The sequence below is a fragment of the Podarcis liolepis genome (assembly GCF_965112155.1).
Source record: "Podarcis liolepis genome assembly, chromosome: 7".
Lineage (NCBI taxonomy): Eukaryota > Metazoa > Chordata > Lepidosauria > Squamata > Lacertidae > Podarcis > Podarcis liolepis.
The window spans coordinates 27,147,737-27,170,964 of record NC_139561.1 but is presented as its reverse complement, the minus strand read 5'-3'; the positions used below and the strand labels follow the sequence as shown (position 1 = coordinate 27,170,964).

General features: G+C 45.2%; 1 protein-coding gene and 1 long non-coding RNA gene across 2 annotated transcripts in view; one reads left to right on the top strand and one right to left on the bottom strand.

Annotated features, from left to right (window-relative positions):
- Nucleotides 1–11,391, top strand: part of LRRC38 (leucine rich repeat containing 38) — a 33,719-nt gene extending 22,328 nt beyond the window's left edge. The window contains exon 2 of the mRNA XM_083513281.1: nt 8,320–11,391. Within this exon, the coding sequence (XP_083369407.1) occupies nt 8,320–8,570 (251 nt within the window). The 3' untranslated portion in view covers nt 8,571–11,391. The remainder of the gene's footprint in view (nt 1–8,319) is intronic.
- On the bottom strand, nt 8,958–18,096 carry LOC310711477. Its single transcript, XR_014528482.1, has 2 exons — nt 17,968–18,096; nt 8,958–12,130 (listed from the first exon to the last, which is right to left on the bottom strand). It is a non-coding gene; the product is annotated as an uncharacterized lncRNA (long non-coding RNA).
- Nucleotides 18,097–23,228: the final 5,132 nt, after the last annotated feature.

The following is a 23,228-nucleotide window of genomic DNA, read 5'->3' as shown; positions in this document are numbered from 1 at the left end:
TGTTTCCGGGATCCCTGCACCAATCAGAAGCTGCGCCTTGGTTTCTGAACATTTTGGAAGTCAAACAGACTTCTGGAATGGATTGCGTTTGAGAACCGAGGTACCACTGTATTTGGCACTTTCGTTTTTGCTATTTGTTTTGCTATTTGTTTTTGAGGCTTTTTCGGTTAATTTGTTTTTGTGTCTGGATGGAACCCAGTTCAGCTACTGATTGATTGATTGATTGATTGATTGTGTGACTGCGGAAATGGATAAAAGCCCCCCATCCAGACAACGACTATCATCAGTGCAATTAAGAAAAAAAATAATTTTAATTTTTATAATCTACAATCCTGTCTTATTTATTTTATAGTACAGTACATTGAGTATTGCTTTCATTTTATGGATCCATGGTCTCGTTAGAGAGTAAAATTCATGTTAAATTGCTGTTTTAGTGATTGTTTTTAAAAGTCTGGAACAGATCAATCTGTTTTGCATTACTTCCTATGGGAAAGCTCGCCTTGGTTTTGCAGCACTTTGGTTTTGGAACAGACTTCCGGAACGGATTAAGTTTGCGAACCAAGGTACCACTGTAGTCTGTTCCACTATCCAACAGCTCTTAACTATCAGAAAATTATTCGCAATCTTCTTTCTCGTAATTTGAATCCATTTGTTTGGGTCCGCCCCCCCCCCAAGCAGCAGGAAACAGTATAACTGATTGTTCGCATGCTCATGTTGTTGGGGAAAGGGAGAAAGAGGTGAGACCTGTCCACCCCAGTACCATATGTTTAATCTGGGTTTAAGGATGGCTGAGCATGTGGTCAGGGAGTGAGGAAAGAGGGCAGCTCTGTGCCTCCTCTTTCTCCCACAAAGCACAAAGACAGAATCATAGAATTATGCAGTTCATCAAATCCCCTGCTATACAGGAATCACCGCTAAAGAAGCCCTGACACATGGTTTGTTAATTCAATGAGTTTACTTTGAGTAGGACTTAGTTGACTGCAACTTTCGCTGTACTGCTCCCCCCCCCCTTTTTAAGGTAATACAGTGGTACCTTGGGTTAAGTACTTAATTTGTTCCGGAGGTCTGTACTTAACCTGAACCTGTTCTTAACCTGAAGCACCACTTTAGCTAATGGGGCCTCCTGCTGCTGCCGCGCCACTGGAGCACGATTTCTGTTCTCATCCTGAAGCAAAGTTCTTAACCTGAAGCACTATTTCTGGGTTAGCGGCATCTGTAACCTGAAGCGTATGTAACCTGATGCGTATGTAGCCCGAGGTACCACTGTACTTTAGTAAAGGGATTGATTTGTGAATCTCTCCAGACTGGACTTTGTTTCTGCTGGCACTTCGTTTTGTTTACAAATTCTTAAGACCGGTTCCAAAGTTTTATACTAACTTGTGGTGCATCTATGGGAAATACAGGTTTTCGTAACGCATTTTGGGGGTCTCTGGAGAAGTAAATAAAAAGCAAAGAAAAGAAAAGAAAAGAAAAGAAAAGCAGAACAATGTAAAAGAGTTAAAAAGTACGTGACTATATAATTTATTCGATACTTACCAAAGGAGTGGAGGGAAGTCCAAGGCTCAGTTGAGACTAAGTCAGTTATGTATTTTATTTATGATTTGTGAAGTGGATATAATTTGTATAAGGTATGTGGTGGATTTTTTGTTTATGTTTTTCCTGTATATATGTGCAAATATGAATAAAAATTTATGAATTAAAAAGAGAAAAGAAAAGTAGAACAATGTAATCACTTCAGAAATCATCCTGGTGAGTTTACAACTCTAAAATCCTGATAGCAATTTAGAGGAGGGAAATGAAGCATCCTTAAGAATGTAAGATGAGCCTGCCGGATCAGGCCCATCTGGTCCAGCTTCCTGTTCTCACAGTGGCCAATCAGATGCCTGGCAAACTTTCCCCTCTTGCGGTTTCCGTCCTTAGCTTTATGCCCTTGTGTTGGCTCTAAAGGAAAGAGGAAGTCTTTTCTTCTGCCCTTGGAGAACTGGCCCCCATCAATTTGGAAAGCGGGTGACTTTCTGTCCCATGTAATGTTTCACGAATCTGTCCGGCCAGGAAATGACATTATTAACTCCAGGATAGTGTGGCTTCGCTTCAAAGGGCCTCCCAAATCCCGGTGTCTCTGCAGTGGCTGAAACGTCATGTCCCAGATGCTTTACTTAGCCAGCACCAAAATTCCTTGTAATTAGATTTTCAGGACCTTTGCTAGAGTTGCAATACAAACTGCAACTGTTTGAAATTTGAGGCTGGGACTGGGGGTGATGCCAAAATTCCGGGAGGTAGGACACCCAAATGCATGCAGCTAATTGGGAAAAAATTGAAAGAAGTATGTGACCTCTACCACCAGGAACGTTTCTGAAATGCTCGGCTGAATCACTCGCTGGATTTGGGAGTAACTGCGCTTCTTTCTTAAGTTGAACCAACGCACTGAAAAAGTATTCATTTTACACACACACACACACACACACACCCATGAATGGATGTCTGATGGCAAGGCAAGAGGGCAGGAGGGGAGAGATACAGGCTCCTTCCAAACCACATTTAACTAGAGAGGGTTATTAATGCAATTAAAACCCATTTGATGCATATTTAAAGCACATGACTTACCCCATAGAATCCTGTAATCTGTAGTCTGTTAAGGGTGCTGGGAATTGTAATTCTGCGAGGGGGAAGCTACTGATCCCAGTACTCATTAGGATAAATCACATGCTTTAAATGTGTGTTGAAGGGGCTTAAAATGCCTTTAATATCTTTAAAAGGGTAAAGGGACCCCTGACCATTAGGTCCAGTCGTGACCGACTCTGGGGTTGCGGCGCCCATCTCACTTTATTGGCCAAGGGAGCCGGTGTACAGCTTCTGGGTCATGTGGCCAGCATGACTAAGCCGCTTCTGGCGAACCAGAGTAGCGCACGAAAACGCCATTTACCTTCCCGTGGGAGTGGTACCTATTTATCTACTTGCACTTTGACGTGCTTTCAAACTGCTAGGTGGGCAGGAGCAGGGACAGAGCAACGGGAGCTCACCCCATCGCGGGGATTAGAACCACCGACCTTCTGATCAGCAAGTCCTAGGCTCTGTGGTTTAACCCAAAGCGCCACCCGCATCCCTCTAAATGGGTATTAAGCTCTAATTAAACGCTGTGCAAAGCTCCCGAATTGGTTTGGGGCCTAGATATGGGTTGCGTCAGGGCCACTCTAAAGCCATAGGGGTTTTTTTTGTGGGGGAGGAGAGGACTTCCATATTTTCACAAACATGTGCATTTCTATGCATGCTTTACCCTAGTGCAGGGGTGGAGGAAGGGGGGACGGTGGAGGCAGTCTGCCCTGGGTGCCCTCACTGAGGGGGGTGACATTCGGTGCACTACCCACCTGCGACTCCCAAGCCTACCCCGAGCCATCGGGGGGAGGGGCGGAGCTGCGCCGCCTTACCGGCAGCCTTCCCCCTTCATTTTGACAGCTCGGGGGAGGCTTGGGAGTCGCAGGTGGGTGGCACACCATTGGCCCCTGCTTCCAGGCTGCTTCCTGTGGAGGGGGGAAGCCTCCCCAGAGCTGTCAAAAAGAAGAGGGAAGGGAGGAAGGCTGCTGGCAAAGTGGTGTGGCTCATCCCACCCCACCCAGGAAGCAGCCTGCCATGGGCTGCTCGCTCCACCCCAAATGGGCGTCTCGTCCCCTGGGATGCTTGCTGTGGGTGCCACCCCCCTGGGATGCTTGCCCCGCCCCATGGCCTCACCCCTAGGTGCACATCATGTGCGCCGCTCTGGGTGCCAGAGCAGCTAACTCTGCCTCTGCCCTAGTGTATTCATTATTTGACTGGAGAACCGCATTGCAAAATTTGGAGAAGTGTAAATTTCAAAGGATGGCTGTGGTTTGGTTCCTGTATTGTTTCAGAAAGTGTGAATTACGTAAGTTTGGCTTTAAGTGCAAGCTGAACCAAATCTCCCACCCATCACTACTTGGAATGGAGGCCAGATTACTTCACATTCTGTTGCTCCCAAGGTGTGTCAGGAAGCAGGCGTGCCAGCTAGGGGGGCTGAGACAATTTGCCCCACCCCCCCATCATAAGAAGAGCGCTGGGCCCCCTCAATATTGAGTGGTAATGTCATGTGTGCCACGTCAGCAAGTCACATGACTTGGGCCCCCTCTATAGCGGGGGCAAGTCGGCTCCTCTGCTGGCAATGCACCCAATAGGAAGCTCTTTCCATAGCTTCCTGTCAATGGCAGGGGCAATGGGCCTCCGGAGGCAATGTGCCAATTTGATTATTTCTGCAGATAGGAAGAGCGAAGCTGAAACCCCAATAAACTCCAGCAGCATCTGTCAGCAAAGCAGGCGGCTAAGCTGAGGCAGCATCTGCCTTATGTTCTTCTGATCCCTCTGGTTGTCCTTGGGATCGGGCAAGAGCATGAGGTCTGACACCACTCCTGCTACCATAGGATGCTCTGCGCAATCAGGAAAGGCGATCAGTGGCAGAGGAGATGCTCTATAGGCAGAAGATCTTTCATCCAATCCTTGGTTTTGCTAGCTAATATTACCAGCTAATATTACTCCAACATTTCTCTGATGAAAATAGGGATGGATGGCAGGGGGATGCGGGTGGTGCTGTGGGTTAAACCACAGAGCCAAGGACTTGCCAATCAGAAGGCCGGCAGTTTGAATCCCCGCAACGGGGTGAGCTCCCATTTCTCGGTCCCTGCTCCTGCCATCCTAGCAGTTCGAAAGCACATCAAAGTGCAAGTAGATAAATAGGTACCGCTCCAGCGGGAAGGTAAATGGTGTTTCCGTGCGCTGCTCTGGTTCGCCAGAAGCGGCTTAGTCATGCCACATGACCCGGGAGCTGTACGCCGGCTCCCTCAGCCAATAAAACAAGATGAGCACCGCAACCCCAGAGTCAGTCACGACTGGACCTAATGGTCAGGGGTCCCTTTACCTTTACCTTTATTCTTCTTCTTCTTCAACAACAACAACAATTTTATTATTTATACCCTGCCCATCTGACTAGGTTGCCCTAGCCACTCTGGGCAGCTTCCAACATATATAAAAACATTCAATATTTAAAAACTTCGCTATACAAGGCTGCCTTCAGATGGCTTTGTTGTTGTTTAATCGTTTAGTCGTGTCCGACTCTCCGTGACCCCATGGACCAGAGCACACCAGGCACTCCTGTCTTCCACTGCCTCCCGCAGTTTGGTCAAACTCATGCTGGTAGCTTCGAACACTGTCCAACCATCTCGTCCTCTGTCATCCCCTCCTCCTTGTGCCCTCAATCTTTCCCAACATCAGGGTCTTTTCCAGGGAGTTTTCTCTTCTCATGAGGTGGCCAAAGTACTGGAGCCTCAGCTTCAGGATCTGTCCTTCCAGTGAGCACTCAGGGCTGATTTCCTTAAGAATGGATAGGTTTGACCTTCTTGCAGTTCATGGGACTCTCAAGAGTCTCCTCCAGCACCATAATTCAAAAGCATCAGTTCTTCAGCAATCAGCCTTCTTTATGGTCCAGCTCTCACTTCCATACATCACTACTGGGAAACCATAGCTTTAACTATACGGACCTTTTTTGGCAAGGTGATGTCTCTGATGGCTTAGGGGGTTGGATAACTTAATACCCTCCAGCATTTCTCTGATGAAAATAGGGACATCCTAAGGAAAAGAGGGACATTCTGGGATCAAATCAGAAACTGGGATGGCTTCTGCAAATTTCGAACTGTCCCTTGGAGGGTCTGTACCAGTCACATATCACAGCAACATTGAGAGACTTGCACTAGTTGACTGATAAGACACTGAGCCTGTATCAAGGTCTTGTTACTTACACATGAAGCCTTAAACAAAGGCAGACCTCCCCTCTGTTGCTTGGTAAGGACTCTGGGATTGACAAAGGGAACCTGGTTGGTCTTGTCATGAAATGATGATCATCAGCTTGTGGTTACACAGAGGCAGGCTTTTCCCCTGGTAGCACCAATGCAATGGAGTGTACTCCCTTCTCAGATACAAGAGGCCCCATTGGTATTGGAATTCCACCAGCTTCTGAAGACACACCTGTTTACAGAGGCATCCCCCCGATCACACACAAGAAAGGACCAAACATTAGGAAGAACTTTATGACAGTAAGAGCTATTCAACAGTGGAGCGGCTCGCTCAGAAGGTGGTAGACTCTCCTTCATTGGAGGTTTTCAATCAGAGAGAGGTTGGATGGTCATCTGTCAGTCATGATTCCTACAATGCTGGGGTTTGGACTAAATGACCCCCAGGGTCCCTTCCAACTTTACAATTCTATGATTAGGATCCATCCTGGCTCTCTTGTTTACACCTCTATGTTGTTTTCATTTTCTTTCAGTCGTGAGTGCTTATATTTTAATGTTTGAGTAACTGTTTTTTATACTTTCTAAACTGCTCACCATCCTACTTAGTCATTAAGTGGAATAACTATTTTATGCATTTCGTTCTATCCAACTTTTCCTCCAATTAACTCAAGGTTAACTCAAGGTTTTACCCATGCTTCTCCACATCTGTGAGGTTGGTTAGGCTGAGAGGCAGTGACTGGACCCCAAGCTTCATGGCTGAGAGGAGATTTGGACTTCTGGTCTCCAAGGTCCTAGCAAAACACTCTAACCTCTATACCACAGTGGCTCTCCATAATAATAGTAGTAATTATCATCATCATCATCATCATCATCATCATCATCATCACCATCAGGGTTTGAATGGTCCCTAAGCAAAGTGTTCTCATCAAGTGGTTTCTCTCCTTCATTGTCAGGGGAGCACAACTGAAATTTGGGAGTCTAACTGCTATTCTGTTGTGATTCATTGCCCATTATGGGCATTGAAAATGGCAGACAGACCCAGTACCAACCGTCTTGATTGAAAATAGTGCCCAGAGTCCAAACACCAACAAAGACCACTGTCCCACCTTGGGAATCCTCACGCCAAGTTGGGTGGTGATATCTCTAGAGGCAGGCAAACATAGAGAGAACATACAAACCATTTCCCAAAATATAGAGTAGATGACACACGACCACCCTACCTCTGCCAGAAAAGTGGGCAGGATGGGTCCAATGAGTCCTTCTCTGGCTTTGGTTGCAATGGAAGCTGAAGAAGAACCCAGAGAGGGGAAGGATAGCACTGGGTTTGGGATAAAGCTGAGCATCACCAGCTGGGCAACTTCATATTGCAAAGTAGCTCTTGCCCCCAATCTGTCTCTTCACTCGCAAGGGGAGAGGCTTGCACATGGATTGAGCATTGACCCTGGGGATTGCATGCCGCTCCCTGATCTGGGTGAATTTCTGCCCTCTCCGCAGGGAACTGGATTTTTTCCAGGCCTCCTGTCTCCTGTTCTACGATTAATCTCAGAGTGATCCGTCTCCTCTCTGCTGTAACTCCGGTCTTCCTGTTCATTTTAATCTGCAATATGCTGCAATGATTCACTTCTGGTTAAATCTCTAATTAAATGCTCATCTCTCTCTCTCTCTCTCTCTCTCTCTCTCTCTCTCTCTCTCTCTCTCTCTGTGTGTGTGTGTGTGTGCCTCCTAGTCTTTTTAAACACAAGGGTTGCTTTAGCCTGTGATCCTAGGCACACTTACTTGGGCTCACCCACTCTCCCATTTCTCCTGTGCCTAGAAAGCATGAGTCTGAGTAGTTTTCTGCTTGTCGCACACTTTATCGGCAGCAATCCGTGTAAAACTCTATTGACTTTTGCTCCGATTCAGTAGCAAAGATCAGGTTTTCCCAGGAGAAAGGAGCAGGACATGTGGAAGTCTAGATGAGCCCTAATGTCACTTCCAAAACCATAAATTGAAAGTGTATTTAAAGCACGCAGCTTCTTCTCAAAAGAAATAAAACCTTGGGACATATGTAGCTTGTGGTGGCAGAAGCTGCCTATTCCTGCATTGCAGTGGGCTGGACTAGATGATCGTCAAGGTCCCTTCCAACTCTATGATTCTAGAGGTTTGGGTGGGGACTGATCCAGTTGCAGGGGTATTGCCACGGCACTTCATCTCAAGGGGTAGGGGTACGGAAGTCTCCCAGATCAACTTGATTTGCCTTGTTATTTGGCCTTCACACTGAACTAAAAAAACCAAAACCAAAACCAAAAAACCAAAATAAAATAAAGCCCAATTTACAAACATGCTAAATGGATTGGATATGCTTACAAAAGTTATATTTCTGTATTGCTATATGGATGATTTCATCTTACCATCAAAAATCTTTGCCTTCCTTGAATGAGCTGCCGTGCTTCATTTTGCATGGAAGAGGTCATTTATAACTGGATAAATAATAACATTGCTACTTTTTTTGGAAAAAAATTCTCCTTCTTCCCTCTCTCTCTCCGTGCAGGTCTCGATGAAATCCAGTGTACTGTCCCTGTGGAAGAAATCACCGTCTTTCTCAGTGAATTATCAGAGGCCAGTTTCAGGGACTGCAAATTTAGTTTGTCACTCACAGACCTTATAATCATAATCTTCTCTGGCGTCGCCGTCTCCATCGCTGCTATCGTGTCAAGCTTCGTTTTGGCGCTGATTGTGAACTGCTTCCAAAGATGTGCACCCAGTAAGGATGATGATGAAGATGAAGATGATGATGACTGAACCCCCTTCTCTTGGCGTGTCACGGAATAAGTCCAAAGACCAGGGTAGGAAGGGACAAGAACCATTTAAAAGTGCATCACAACTAAACAAATGTCTAAGGGCTCAGTACTCCTATCAAAGTCTCAATGGTATTTCCCCATTTATATATCCCTGGGAAATGCTTTAAGTTTTATGGAACCTTTCCTGGTTAGGTCTCTTGATCCAGTCCAGAGTTTAAAATTAATCTTAAAATAGATTTACTAGGAGGGAAGAAAATAAAGAAGATCAGAGATCGCCAATATTGGAGAAGGCTAGGATTTCGTTCTGGCCTCTCTCTCTCTCTCTCTCTCTCTCTCTCTCTCTCTCTCTCTGAGTTTTATTTTTTAATAGTCTTTATTTTTAAAAAAATTCACAATGTTTTTAAAGGAATAAAGGCAGCCATCTGTTGGAGATGTTCCAGTTCTGGATTTCCTGCATCAAACAGTTAGCCCTGATGACCTTCAAAAGATCCTCTAGCTCTGAGTTTCTATCATTCTATGATTATGTGAGATGCAATTTCAGATAGCAGAGTTATTTCGATTAACAGATGAGCAGCAAGGAAGAGAAGTAAAACATTATTAGCCCAGCTGCACTGTAAATCACAGTGTGTTCCTGGTATGGAAGGAAGCCTTCTTATGGATACCTGCATCATTGTTCTCATGAAGTTTATTTCCTCCACCTGTTTCAAAATTTACATGTGTATCAAAGTGTTTCATCCCTTGGTGTCTGAGGAAACATTAAGCTCTGCTGACCCTGCAGAATCACAGAAAGGAAAAGCATGTTTTCTTGGTTTTGGGGCACCCGACTTCTTGCTTGCAGCAAGATCACATTTGGGATGCATTTGGACAAACAACAGAAAGTCTTGCTGGGCCTGGGGCTCGTCCGCACTTCTGCTTGTCCTGTACCCAGAAAACACGGGTCTGAGTAGTTTTCTGCTTGAACCACACTTTCTAGGCATGGGTCTGAGTGGTTTTCCTCTTGCCCCATTCCTTTCTAAGGGAAAGCCTGCTCTTTACTGCTCAATCGGAGCAAATGTCAACCCAGAGAAAACCTGAATTGCTGTTTGCTCCGATTGAGCACTAAAGAGTTGTTCCCCCCAAGGGGAAGCAGTGGGACAAGAGGAAGTGTGGAATAAGCCCACTAAATCAATCCCTCTTCACAGGGAACTCTGGAAATTGTAGCTCTGGGAGGAGAATAGGGTTCTCCTAATGACCCTCAGCACAGTTAATGAACTACAGCTCCCAGAATTCTTTGGAGGGAGCTATGATAGCTTAACATGAATGTGGCCCGAATACACCGACAGCCTCTGTCACTCTGCTTTTTTAAAAAACACCCTCTTTCTGAATCATAGTCATAGCACTGTGCAGGCACCATTTGCCGTAGTATTCTGATCCTTCATACCCTGCGTATCATTAATGATAAAACACAGCAAAGAAAAAGCATCCCTGATATGATTGTACATTCAGCACAATGAGATCTGTTTGCATGTCTGCCTCAGTAAAATGCCACACAAGAAGGGTCACGGTCACATCAACATTGTTTCTTGTGGGGGGAAGGACTAGTATTTTAAAAAAATAAATACAGTCAATGCACACGATACAATATCTTTATTGTCATTGTCCCATGCAGAACAATGAAATTGAAAAACTACATAAAACATTCAAAAACCCCTAAAAACTTTGAAACCCCATTTTTAAATGCACTATACTATAGAGACCCCTTATGCTGCGTTTAGAACCAGAATTGCATTTCTCAGACGGCTAGTCCTGGCCTTTATAACCCTATACCTTCTTCCAGAAGGCAGAAGCTGAAAGAGATAATTTCCGGGGTGCGTATTATCCTGCGCTATCTCTGCTGCTTTCTTATGGCACCTGGCAGCATAGATTTGATCTGAGGTGGGAAGAGTGCACCCAATTATTCTCTCTGCAGTCTTTACAACCCTGGATAGCATTGTGAATAAGTAATGTATAAAGCTGAAGAGAACTGTGCATGGTTCAGTTTCATAAACAGGGAATACTCCTAGCTAAATGAGAGTTCGGGAGGGGAGGAAAGCAGGGCAAAGCAAGCTGAGGAATCTTTAACTCCATGAGATACTCCAACAGTTCAAAATGAAAATTTATTATATTTATTTAGAACGTTTCCATCCTGCTCTTTGCTGTAACATCGTTGATTGATTGCATTCATGCCCCCACCTTTCCTCCCAGGAGCTCAAGATGGGGCGCATCATTCTCCCCTGACCCACTTTATCATCACAACAACCCTGAGAGATAGGTTAGGCTGAGGGACGGGAACTGGCCTGAGCTTAACCCAGTGAGTTTTCTTGGCTGAGAAGGCATTGTGAAGTGGTCACACTGTCAGGAAATGCAGAAGTCATCCAGCATCCCAAACTAACCACCCAACGAAAGAGAGCAGGTCTCAAGATGCAGTGGTTAGAGTGTTGCCCCAAGACCAGGGAGACCAGGGTTCAAATCTTTATTTGACCATCAAGCCCACTGGGTGGTTTCACTGCCTCTCAGTCTAATTGCAAAGGGTTGTTCTGAGGATTACACCGGGGGGAGGAAAATTGTGTATGTCACCTTCAGCTCTTTGGAGGAAAAGTGAGGTAGGAATGAAACTATGATGATGACGACAGAAAATAAATAAAGTAAAACTCGGTACACATACAGAGAGACAAATTTCGACTGTGTGTCATCCATGCAGGAGATCTATGTCTCTGTTCACAGAAGAAATACATACTTTGAAACAGATTTTATTACAAGTTATGTTTCATTAAGTTGTAATTGCTTGCTTGTGTGTTTTTTTTTTTTAATACTGCAGCAAGGACACTTTTTTTAAAGGAGAAATTATTTTAGTAATTTAGAAAATGCTATATATCTGTAGCTTAAAAGAATATCTTGCAAAACAGGGTGGGTGGGTTATAACTTTAGGACAATCAGAGAAGAGTTGGAAAGCCAAATCTCTCTCTTTTTAATTTTTGCTTTACTATTTTTGCTTTATTTCTGGACTCTCTGGTGTGTTATGATTGTGATCATGATAAAATTTGGCCATCTGTTATCAACATGATACATCTCTTATTTCTTGACGTTTAATTTTGTTTGGGGGCTGAAGGCTTCTTTGTAAATGGAAGCCACTTCATGTGGACTGGAAGCCTTGCCTTCCAAACTATGATGAGCACTTTCTATATGCTCAGTTCTACTGTCTTCAGTGTTATTTGTTCTCGTATTGTAGATGAGAGGACTAGCACCGAAAATGCAAACCTGGATGTAGCAAATTGGCCAGCAGCCCCTTCCACACTGACCTAGGAATTTGCCCCATTGAACTTTGCAGGGCTTACTTATGAGTAAAGCTGCAAAGGATTGTGCAGCTAACTCCCCAGTGTGCATTTATTGTTAAGTCCATTCTCCACACTATCATCACACAGAAAAACTGTTATCATTTTAGAGCAGTGGAGAGAATAGGCCTAATGTGGCCCTCAAGCTTCTTCATCTGGCTCTTAGGATCCTCTATGCACTGCAGCCTCAACAATCCTTGAGTGTTTTTGCCTGGTGGGAGATTTTGGATCCGGACACTACATGGATGTGGAGTCAAAGAAGATGGCGGCTGTAACAACTTCTCCTTCGTGAACCCTCCGGATTACAAACCTTTTATTGCCTTTTATAGCCTTTTATAGCCTTTTACAGCCGTCTTTATAGCTGTTTTTATTTGACTTTTAAATTATTTTACCTCTGTTGGAAGTTTTTAATCGTTTTACTTCTATGGTTGGCCTGTCGGGGCCATATACGTATCAACAAGGATATTCAAACCCCCTGCTGAGAAAGCCTGCTGCTGATTAGTAACGCCGCCTTGAAGACTGGGTTATGTTGGGCAGTGGACGAGGAGTAGCAGAGGAGTTGCGTCCATAAAGATAAGTTCTCTTTTATCTCTTTTATCTCCGTTTACCTCTACTTTGAACCTTCGTAGTTAGTGAGACAGCGACAAATGGGTCATGGCAAGCGACCAAGATCTGCTGAGAAAAGTTGTTCACCTCCAAGAGCAAAGCAGTCAAAGCTTGAATCTCCCCCACCATCTACTAACAATAACAGCAAAACGGAGCAAGTAATTGTTTCTGCGGTCGAAACATACAACCGCTTTTGGCCTCTGCATGATCAAGGAGAGTTGGAAAAGCTAGCTGATCCAGCGGGGGATGGAAGCCATAGGGAAACCCTCCTTCCTGATACCTTAATTACACCTCCGTCACTGAAACGAGAAGCATTAGGGCAAACTGCCCATGAATTAGTACCTGATCAAATACAACTGGTAATCAGGACTTTAAGCTTCATCTTCAAGAAATTGGAGGGGATTTCTTCGTCATTGAATAAACTTACACGGGCCTTTCTAGCTCATCTACCTTCCTCAACTGAGCTATCTAATTTGCATCAATCTCCTGTGCAGCTTGTGAGTACCTTAAAGAGACAACTTAACCAGAAATCTCTCCTTAAGGGCTCAAGATGCAGGCTACCACTGCCCCAAAGGAATAAGCAATCCTTGATTTTTCAACCTAATAAAATATGTCTATCCATTTTTTCCCGTGACGCCCCCAGACTTAGGTGGAATAACCTGATGATGGCTAAAGGGTACCTACGTGATTTGTTAAATATTCCTTTTTCCCGGATAGATCTTCTATCTGTAGTACCCCTAAATGCCACGCCCTGGCCAAGGAAATTTATGCTCTCCTTCCAGTCTGCAAGGATCCCACATCTTCTTGCAAGACAAAAAGATCGGCTGGCACCCTGGGAGATTGTAACAACAAGAGTCTTTAAGGACACGAGTGTTAAACCTCTTTTTCCCAACATTTTAACCGGCAATGAACGCCCGTTTCCTTCCTCTGTCCCTATAATAAAGGGAAAAACACCTAGCCGGGTACCCCCTGTTCCACCTGCGACCGCAAGTGACCATCTAGCTAAGCTGAGGAGTGATCCAATTGCAAGCGGAGATTGGAATATCCCTGAAGAGAGAAATCTTATCTCCTCTTATGGAAAACTCCCTTCGGAAGAACAGCAGGCTATTCTCGATAGATTGGATCTACTCAAACAAAGACTCCTATCGCAAGGGGACCCCTCTATGCCGATGAGAGAGGAGAGCAGGTGCTCCACGTCCCACAAGGCGTCTCCATCAAATACCTTGATAATCTCTCAACCTGTTACTTTGTTACCCCCTATTGATCTGAATCAGCAGTCACCTGTTGACCAACAGCACCATTCTACCGTGGAGGAAGTTGATAAACTCAATACTCCCGTTTCAGACCTTATGTCCAATCAAAATATGGAGGTTGATGATTCCTTTGCCTCAATGCCTGAACTAGAATCATCCCTGCCTGAAGATCACCAGGAAATGACTACGCATGCACCATCCCCACGTTCACGTCCTTTTATACATCTGCGTGATAATTCTTCCCCATCTGCGCAGCAACTACAAGTGATGGCTGGAACACCTCTTAGCGCTACCCTGGTTAAGACTGACAACTCCGACGGATCTACTAGTATAGCCCATCAAAGACTTGCTACTACTCACCTCAATGAACAGCATCCAACCTCATCAACTTTGCCTAATTCTTCCTCCCCGGCAAAACCCTTCCTGCCTGTTAATGTTACCAAATCATGGATTCAGTCAACACAGAAGAAGACCTTATCCACACAAACTAAAATTACCGATTTTCTTATAGGTCCTCGTTCTACCTCCAAGAACCTATTAAACAACTCAAAGTGACAATTACCGGGACAGCACAAGGACCCGACATTATCAATACTTAGCTGGAACATCGCTGGTTGGAGAACCAAAAAATCAGACCCCGAATTCAGGAAGTACATAAACTCATTTAATATCATTCTATTCCAAGAAACGTGGGATGAGGAAGAGATTATCATAGATGGCTTCGATCTTCTAACACTTCCGGCCTCCCCTTCCTTGAAAGGAGGTCGCCCCAAAGGGGGTCTTTTGATTGGGATCTCACTCCAACTTCGCGCCAAATTCACTCTGGTACGGGCTTCCCCGCCTTTTGCTCTATCTGGACTGATCATAGAAGGGAAGTCCTCATTACTAATTACTAATGTTTATCTCCCCCCCGAAGGCTCAGCACCTGATCTTGATTGGAGATGGGAATCATTTGAAAATCACCTATTGTCATGTCATACCAAATGCCCTAACTCGTATTCCTTAATTGGGGGAGATTTTAATGCTCGTATTGCCACTAATTGGGACCTACTAACCAAGTCCAAATGGTGGACTCCCCCATGTTTGGACAACTTTGACTTGGAACATACCAGAATTAGAACTTCAAAGGACAACAGAGTAAACAAAGCAGGAGTGACCCTTTACCAAATGGCCATTCGCTTGAATCTAGTATTCTTGAACGGCACCTTCCCCCCCGATATACCGGGGGAGTTCACTCACCTGGGACCAACATCTAACAGTGTTATCGATTACTGCTTGATCTCCGCAAATTTGGCCGTTAATGTACTTTCCTTCCAAGTTGAAAATCAACATTTCAGTGATCACCTCCCAGTAGTGACCACTTTGTCATTGTTCCGGCGCCAGAAGGACTATAAACACTCAGTCCTTCTGGAAACCTCATCATCGGTCCAAATAAGAGGGATCAAATGGTCGGAGGCTGTGGCCCAAAAATACCAGGATTTTTTCCATAGGGAAATCACTGCCTATCTACCTCAAATAACTACTGATTTACAAGATTCCAATTCGGTTTTGAAACTTTTTAACCTTCTTACAATAAACCTTACCACTTTTTTTACATCACCTCCTCAAAAGGCGAAAGTGGCGCATTGCAGTGCTGGGGCCCCTTGGTTTAACACCTCTTGCAAACAAGCAAGATCCCTTCTTCGTTCCATCTATAATGAATACAAAAACTCTAACGCCCAAGCTCTACCATCCTCCTATTTACAAGCCAAAAGAGCATACAAACAGACTTTAAAGCTGGCCAAACGCGAGTGGCATCAAAAGCGTTGGCGAGCCTTGATAGCGGCCTCTAGATCCCACAGACCACAGGAATTTTGGGCTCTGATAAACATAAGAGGAAGGAAGTACCCACTGACGATTATCCCTGCGCCCACATGGGAAAAATTCTTGAGTAAATATTTCTCCTTGGCAGAGGAATCCAACTCATCCACGGAATTCCGAGCCGACCATCTACCTTTGTGGCCCTCTACCGACCCAGACCTGATAATGGACTTGATATTAGATCTGAAAACGGGCAAAGCCCCCGGGCCAGATCTAGTCCCTGCTGAGGCTATTGTTGCGCAACCGAGGTGGTGGGCTGAAATTCTGGCCAAAGTCTTTGACGCAATTAATTCTACGGGGCTTATCCCTAGGTCATGGAAGGAGGCCGTGATCGTGCCAGTCCATAAAAAGGGTCCCCCTGCTGACCCGGAGAACTATCGGAACATCAGCCTTTTGTCTATCATCGGGAAAATCTATGCAAAATTTTTGCTGTCTAAGCTGTCTCATTGGGCAAACGACTCAAATCTGATTGGCCATGAGCAAGCGGGCTTTAGGAACAATTACTCGACCTCTGACCATATGGTGATTATGTATCATCTTGCCAGAAAATATTCTGCCCCAAGGCGGGGGCGCCTATGCGTCGCTTTCATAGACCTAAAGGCCGCCTTCGACAGTATCCCAAGAAACTGTCTATGGAAGAAACTAGAGAGATGGGGCATAGATAGAAGACTGTTATGGCTTATAACCCAATTACACCACGGGTCGTCGGCTAGAGTGAGACTCACACCTGCGGGAAACCTATCCAACGAGGTCCCAATAAATAGAGGTGTGCGCCAAGGCTGCATTTTGGCCCCACTCCTCTTCAACCTGTTTATTAGCGATATGAAGCTCTTTCTGAATGAGTCTCAAACCAACATTCATGCCCCCCGCCTAGCCGATTTTCGCTGCCCTTTGCTCCTATACGCCGATGATGCAGCGATCCTTTCCTACTCTAGAGTCGGTTTATGCAGAGCTCTAAAGATTTTTGCGGCTTATTGCAAACTCAACCATCTGACAATTAATCATGGGAAATCTAAAGTCCTGGTCTTTACCAGGTCTCGGAAAACTTACAGCTGGAAGTTAGATGGAGTCCAATTAGAACAGGTTTTTAAATTTAAATACCTGGGAGTCTTTTTTCACTACAACCTAAGCTGGAAGCCACAGATACAGTATTTACTAAACAAAGGGAAAACAATACTTTATGCTCTACTCCAATTTTTTGCGGCTGACGGAGCCTCCCACATCCCCTCTGCATTGAAGGTATACCACGCAAAAGTGGTTTCCACCCTCTGCTATGCTGCCCCGCTCTGGGCCCCTGGGTCCAATTTAACATTGCTGGAGACATTGCAGAATCAGTTTCTCCGTCGCCTCCTGAAACTCCCCATGTGTGTGAGCAACGCAGCCATACGTCTGGAGTTAAGGATTGCAACATTGGAGACTGTCATCTGGAAGCGAGTCTTTGGCTATTGGCTGTCCAGCTGGCATAGGCTTCCCGACCATTACCTTTTTCAGTGCCTCTGGCGGGACGAATTTGTTAATCCGTGGGTAGGAAAAATCCATGCCAAACTTCTGAGCATCGGAATTTCCCCAGCGGACTCCCTAAAGATGAACTTACGCTCAGCTAAAAGCCTCATTGAGCAAAGATTAGCAGACATTGAAAATCAAAACAACCTTGCCAGAGGTGGGGGTGTCTGCTCCCCCAGGTATCACGGAATAACCCCACCACTTGACCTTCCATCATACATGTCATCTCTTTCATCAGTACCACACCGACTTGCATTTATTCGTGCAAGGTTCAATGTCCTTCCATCGAACCTGCTGAGCCACAGATTTTCCAAGGGTTTGGTGTCTCCGCTATGCGTGTGTGATGGGAAAACTGTTGAATCTCTTCCACATATAATGTTCAACTGTCCCCTACATAGCATAGCCAGGACTAAATTCCTGGGCCCTGCTTTACTGCGCTTGGTTGGCAGGCCTGTTGAGTCACACGCCGCACTGCTTTTGCAGGATACAGATCCTTCTGTTACTCTGCAGGTGGCGAGATTCCTGAATGCGGTTATCTCACACGCAAAAACCACCAAACAACAACAACAACATCAAAATCTAATCGGACAGTTATGATGAGAGTGCATGTCGGATCTCGTCTTCAGTTTTCCTTTTTCTGTGAACCGTCCCTTGGAGCTCTCCGGGCCACATCCTGCTATTTGGCTCTGCCCAATGACCCACCCTTGCATCGCAGTGTTCACCTTCTGTTGTCAGATATTTTGGTTTTTAAGCTTTTGTGCTTTTTTATGTTTGTACATATTTTATGGGCTAATAGCCGTAAATAAATAAATGAATGAATGAATGCCTGGTGGGAATGTATCCTTGATAAATGCCTCTTGCTTGTCTGGTTAGAGAGGGACATGAGTGAGATTAGAAACTAGCCTAACTATACAAAGGTGGAATTAACATTTGATGCTCTGCCCACCTTAGCCTCTGGCCTCGCCCCTTAACTCCCACTTGACTCCCAGAAGGTTGCCCAGATGTTCATCTGGCCCTTGAGCTAAGAAAAGCTCCTCACCCCTGTTTTAGGGTGTTCTCATTATCCAGGCAGACCCTCCAAGTGTCCCTATTTTCCAGGGGCAGTCCCAGATTTACAGAAGCCATCCCAGTTTCTGATTTGATCCCAGAATGTCCCACTTTTCCTTAGAACATCCCTATTTCCATCAGAGAAATGTTGGTGGGTTGGTGAGTTATGCAACCCCTGAGCCAAGGAGATAGGTAACTATACAACCTTTAGAAGACATCTGCAGGCAGCCTGGTTTAGAGAAGTTTTAAAATATTTAATGTTTTGTTATGGCTTTATATATGTTGGAAACTGCACAGAGTGGCCGGGGCAACCCAGTCAGATGGACGGGGTATAAATAATAAAGTTGTTATTGTTGTTGTTATTATTGTTGAATTACAGGGTTGCCATACGTCCTCTTTTTCCAGGACATGTCCTCTTTTTCAGGGGTAAAATATCTGTCCAGGCGGATTTTTTGAATTTGCCAAAATGTCTGGGGGTGCTGGAGCAGACTACTTTTTATGTTGCATGCGCAGTACTAGGAAACCAAGTACAAAACTTATACATACTCTGTGAGTTTTGCACAATGCAGGGTATGTTTTTGCATATTTTGAAAGGACATTGCAGAATGCGCTTGCTCCCGTACCACCACCACCCTCCCCAGGTGCTGGTAAATGTGTCCTCCTTTTTTCTCTTCAAAATATGGCAACCCTAAGGATGTCGCTATTTTCACCGGAGAAATGTTGGCGGGCACATCCAGGCATGGTCTAGGTGCGCATGAATATGCATGCATGAGTGTAATATAATTGTTTTGTCATTAAGCCAGTGTGATGGGGTAAGTTGATGGGCAGGACTAGGCCATATATCTTCATTCATCATTGGCCAACTCTCCATTGCTCACATGCCAGTGGTGGCCATGACCAAGAGAGATGGCATCCACCCTACATTCTTGCATGGACATTTGCATGGACAGTTGGACCCAGGACACACAGAGGGACAGTCCACTCTCCTCAGCTATTCCATGCACATCAGCTGAAGAGGGGGTTTGTCACCCACTCTCTGTTCACCTAGTGATTGATCAGATGGCCGGGTAGGGTTGAATTACATCCCCAACAGGTCACTGGGCTCAGCCTACTCCAGCACTGCAACGTTCCTTCTGATTCATTTATTTTGCAGCCACCCAAACCAGTGGAGTCTTGGATGGGTGGGTTGTTTTTTATTTCATGGGGGTGGGGGTGGGATAGATCAGTCCTTTAAACTGGGGGTCAGAAACCCCTGGACTAGGGATTGGGAGTTGTTGATTCATTCATGGCTCTCTTGAACCAGATGATATGCTCTCTGTGCGTGCCTTGTAGGGACATCAGTACAAATCTCAGTCAAGGGCTCTGACAGCTTTGAAGGTCTCATCTCTCTCAGAGCTTTCCCAAGCCATGTTGTTCTTGATTTTTTAATAAATAAATAAATACAATAATAACTTTTATCAATTCTGCAGGTGGGGTGGGGGTAAATGAAAGCAAACCATTTCACTCTGTGCGAAACAAATTTTGGGGTCAAGGGTGGTTACAGCTGAATGATCTATTGTTGATGTAATCAACTGGAAGAACTGAGCAGACAAATAGATGGTTGAGCGTTACGAATTAAGAAGCATGTTCCTTGAAGATTAAAAGTTTCCTCCCTTCCAAACCAAAAGCCATTACTGGAATCACAAGTGAGTATATGCTGTAGATGCAGAGAGGACATTTTAAAGACTTGTAATATCCACAGAAGGACAAGGCCTATGTATAACACTCACAGTCTATAAAATTCTACTCAGCGCATAGGTGAGTTCACTTGACCCTATTTAACATCAATGGGAAGGCGATTTCAGCTATGAACTTGACCCAGGGGAAATGGAATAGGCTTGGGGGGAGCTTTTAAGTTTTTCTTTTCACTGAGCAATAGAGAATTAACCTTTAAACTCATATGTAGGTCATACCTAACCCCTAAAAGTAAAGGGACCCCTGACCATTAGGTCCAGTTGTGGCTGACTCTGGGGTTGCGGCGCTCATCTCGCTTTATTGGCTGAGGGAGCCGGCGTACAGCTTCCGGGTCATGTGGCCAGCATGACTAAGCCGCTTCTGGTGAACCAGAGCAGCACATGGAAACGCCATTTACCTTTCCGCCAGAGCGGTACCTATTTATCTACTTGCACTTTGACGTGCTTTCGAACTGCTAGGTTGGCAGGAGCAGGGACTGAGCAATGGGAGCTCACTCCAGCACGGGGATTCGAACTGCCGACCTTCTGATCGGCAAGTCCTAGGCTCTGTGGTTTAACCCACAGCACCACCCGTGTCCCCACCTAACCCCTATGAAGCTGGAAATGCTCCATCCTGGCACTTCACTTTGTTGCTGAAGGGGCTGACCCACACAGGGTACATATCGCCACATGTCATGGGAATGTGCAAATATCCAGCCTTCCTGGAATTTTATATTCCAAGGAATTAATGAAACAATGAAATAACAATTGAAAGCCAAACTAAAATTCTCTTTATTATTGCATATATTTCAAGACAACAATCTGGATTTACAATTTATTACAAGTAGTGAGACGCAAAATAACCACAGGACACTGGAAATACCTTTATGGCACAGAGATAGACAATTGGTACAAAACAGTTTGGGAAGCAGCCCTCCTTGAGAGATTAGCAAATAAACTGCAGTTGATAAGAGGACAGATCAAGAAAGACAGTCTTATCCCAGCCTGGTTTAATTACATAACATACACAGCCAGAAAATGAACAATCCCTCCCATCAGCATTTGGTTAAATCTGGTTGATCTAAATCCAAATTTAAACATAAATATTACCTTCACTCTGAACCCCTCCCTCCCTTGTTCATCAATATACCAACATTTTATACTGTTTCACTGGTAGCATAGGAGGAAAAATGAATATTACTGATACTTAAGCACAACCACAAGGGCTCTTGACTGGGCATTTAGCTATGCGATGTTGAATGTTATCTGATAATTCTGTTCTATCCTGTTGCTCCTTTGTTTTTTGTTAAACCAATTCACAAACCAAGAACCTATACACTGACTACTAATAATGCACCATATATTGTAGATATTACTACAAATTTATTATGCTATTTTTGTGACATGAGAAGACTCAGTCTATTTATTTGTATGATTTATTATTCCTATGATCCTTATTTATAAAACCCAATAAAAAGTTGTTAATAAAAAAATAAAGCAATGTCACACAGCTGCAAACGTATCCTGTGTCCTTTGTCCCCTGGAAATGTTCACTTTCTGTGCATAAGTTGAACCACACCTTGTGATACCACTATTCAAGGTCATTCATTTGGGAATCTTTGGGGGGAAAGTGAATGACCATTTTTTTATGGAGCAAATCTTTGCCCTCTTCCCCAAATAGGCTCAGTAACATCACTTGTGAGGAGGGGGAATCTCTTTTGTTTGTGATCAACCCAAATTCCTTAAGTACCTCACCCGCTAAAAAAGATTTTGAGGCATTCCCACATAAGGTTGCCAGATCTCCAGGATTACCTGGCCCTACAGGTAGCAGGTGGAGGGTAAGTAAAAGCAGCTTTAATACATATTATTATTATTAAGAAGACTATGCTGTGTGTGCAAATTGAAAGTTTCAACATTCTTATTATTTATTAGATTTGATAGCTGCTTGATACCTATAGGTCCCTAAGCTACCGTATTTTTTGCCCTATAGGACGCACCGGCCCATAGGACGCACCTAGTTTTTTGGGGGGGGAAATCAAGGGGGGGAATTATTCCCCCCCCCAGGTTTGCGCAGCCATCCCCAAGCTAGAAGAGGAAGATGGAGCGCTCTGTCTCCCTCTTCTGCCTTCAGGGACAGTCTCTCTAGCCTCCGTGGGGCAGTGGCTTGCCCCGCTGTCCCCCGAGCTTGTGGGGCTGGCGGGGGGGGGGGGAGAAGCAAGCTTGCTTCTCCCCCCCGCCAGCCTCCAGACCAGGTCGGGGAATAACGGGGTGGCGGCGCTGCGCCTCCCCGCTGTCCCCCGAGCTTTTGGGCTGCAGGCTGCTGCCCGCAAGCCTTGCGAACCTGCAGGACATCCCGCGGGACATCCCGCCAGGCTTGCAAGACTTGCGGATAGCTTCCTGAAGCCTGGAGAGTGACAGGGGCCGGTGCGCACCGACCCCTCTCGCTCTCCAGCCTTCAGCGAAAGCCTGCATTCGTCCCATAGGACGCACACACATTTCCCCTTCATTTTTCGTGGGGAAAAAGTGCGTCCCATAGGGCGAAAAATACGGTACTTACAACACACAGGTACACTAACCTCTCCTGCCCAATAACAACCACAGAAATCTTTGGCAGCACACTACAGTGGTACCTCAGCTTAAGTACTTAATTCGTCCCGTAGGTCCGTACTTAACCTGAAACTGTTCTTAACCTGAAGCACCGCTTTAGCTAATGGGGCCTCCTGCTGCTGCTGCGCCGCTGGAGCCCGATTTCTGTTCTTAACCTGAAGCACTATTTCTGGGTTAGCGGTTAGCGGAGTGTGTAACCTGAAGCGTATTTAACCTGAAGCGTATGTAACCTGAGGTACCATTGTAGTTACTAAACACCATCTCAGTCTCTCTGATCCTAGCCCTAATCCTAAAGAAGGGCCCTGCTGGATCAGACAACAGATCTATCTAGTCCTGTGTGTTAACCAGCTACATCTGGGAAGCTCTAAACCAGGATATGGAGGCAACAACCATTCATTGCTCCTGCTCCTCATCACCTGATATTCAATGGCATGCAGTTTCTAAATAGGAAACATAACTGAGTTCCCGAATTATCGGGGAGGGAGAAAAGCTTCAACAGCCACTCTCTCTCCATCTGGCGGCAGCAACCCTATGCTCGACCTCCCAGACAAAACAATGATCGGACCAGAGACCTTCTGCATGCAAAGCAGGTGCTTTATCGATGAGCCACAGATCCAGGGCTGTCTTACTCATAGGAGCTAGGGGTGCGGGGCACCTGGGCGCCAGGCTCTCATGGGACCAGGCCGAGAGTCAGGGGCCGGAGAGTTGAGTCCGGGGAAGA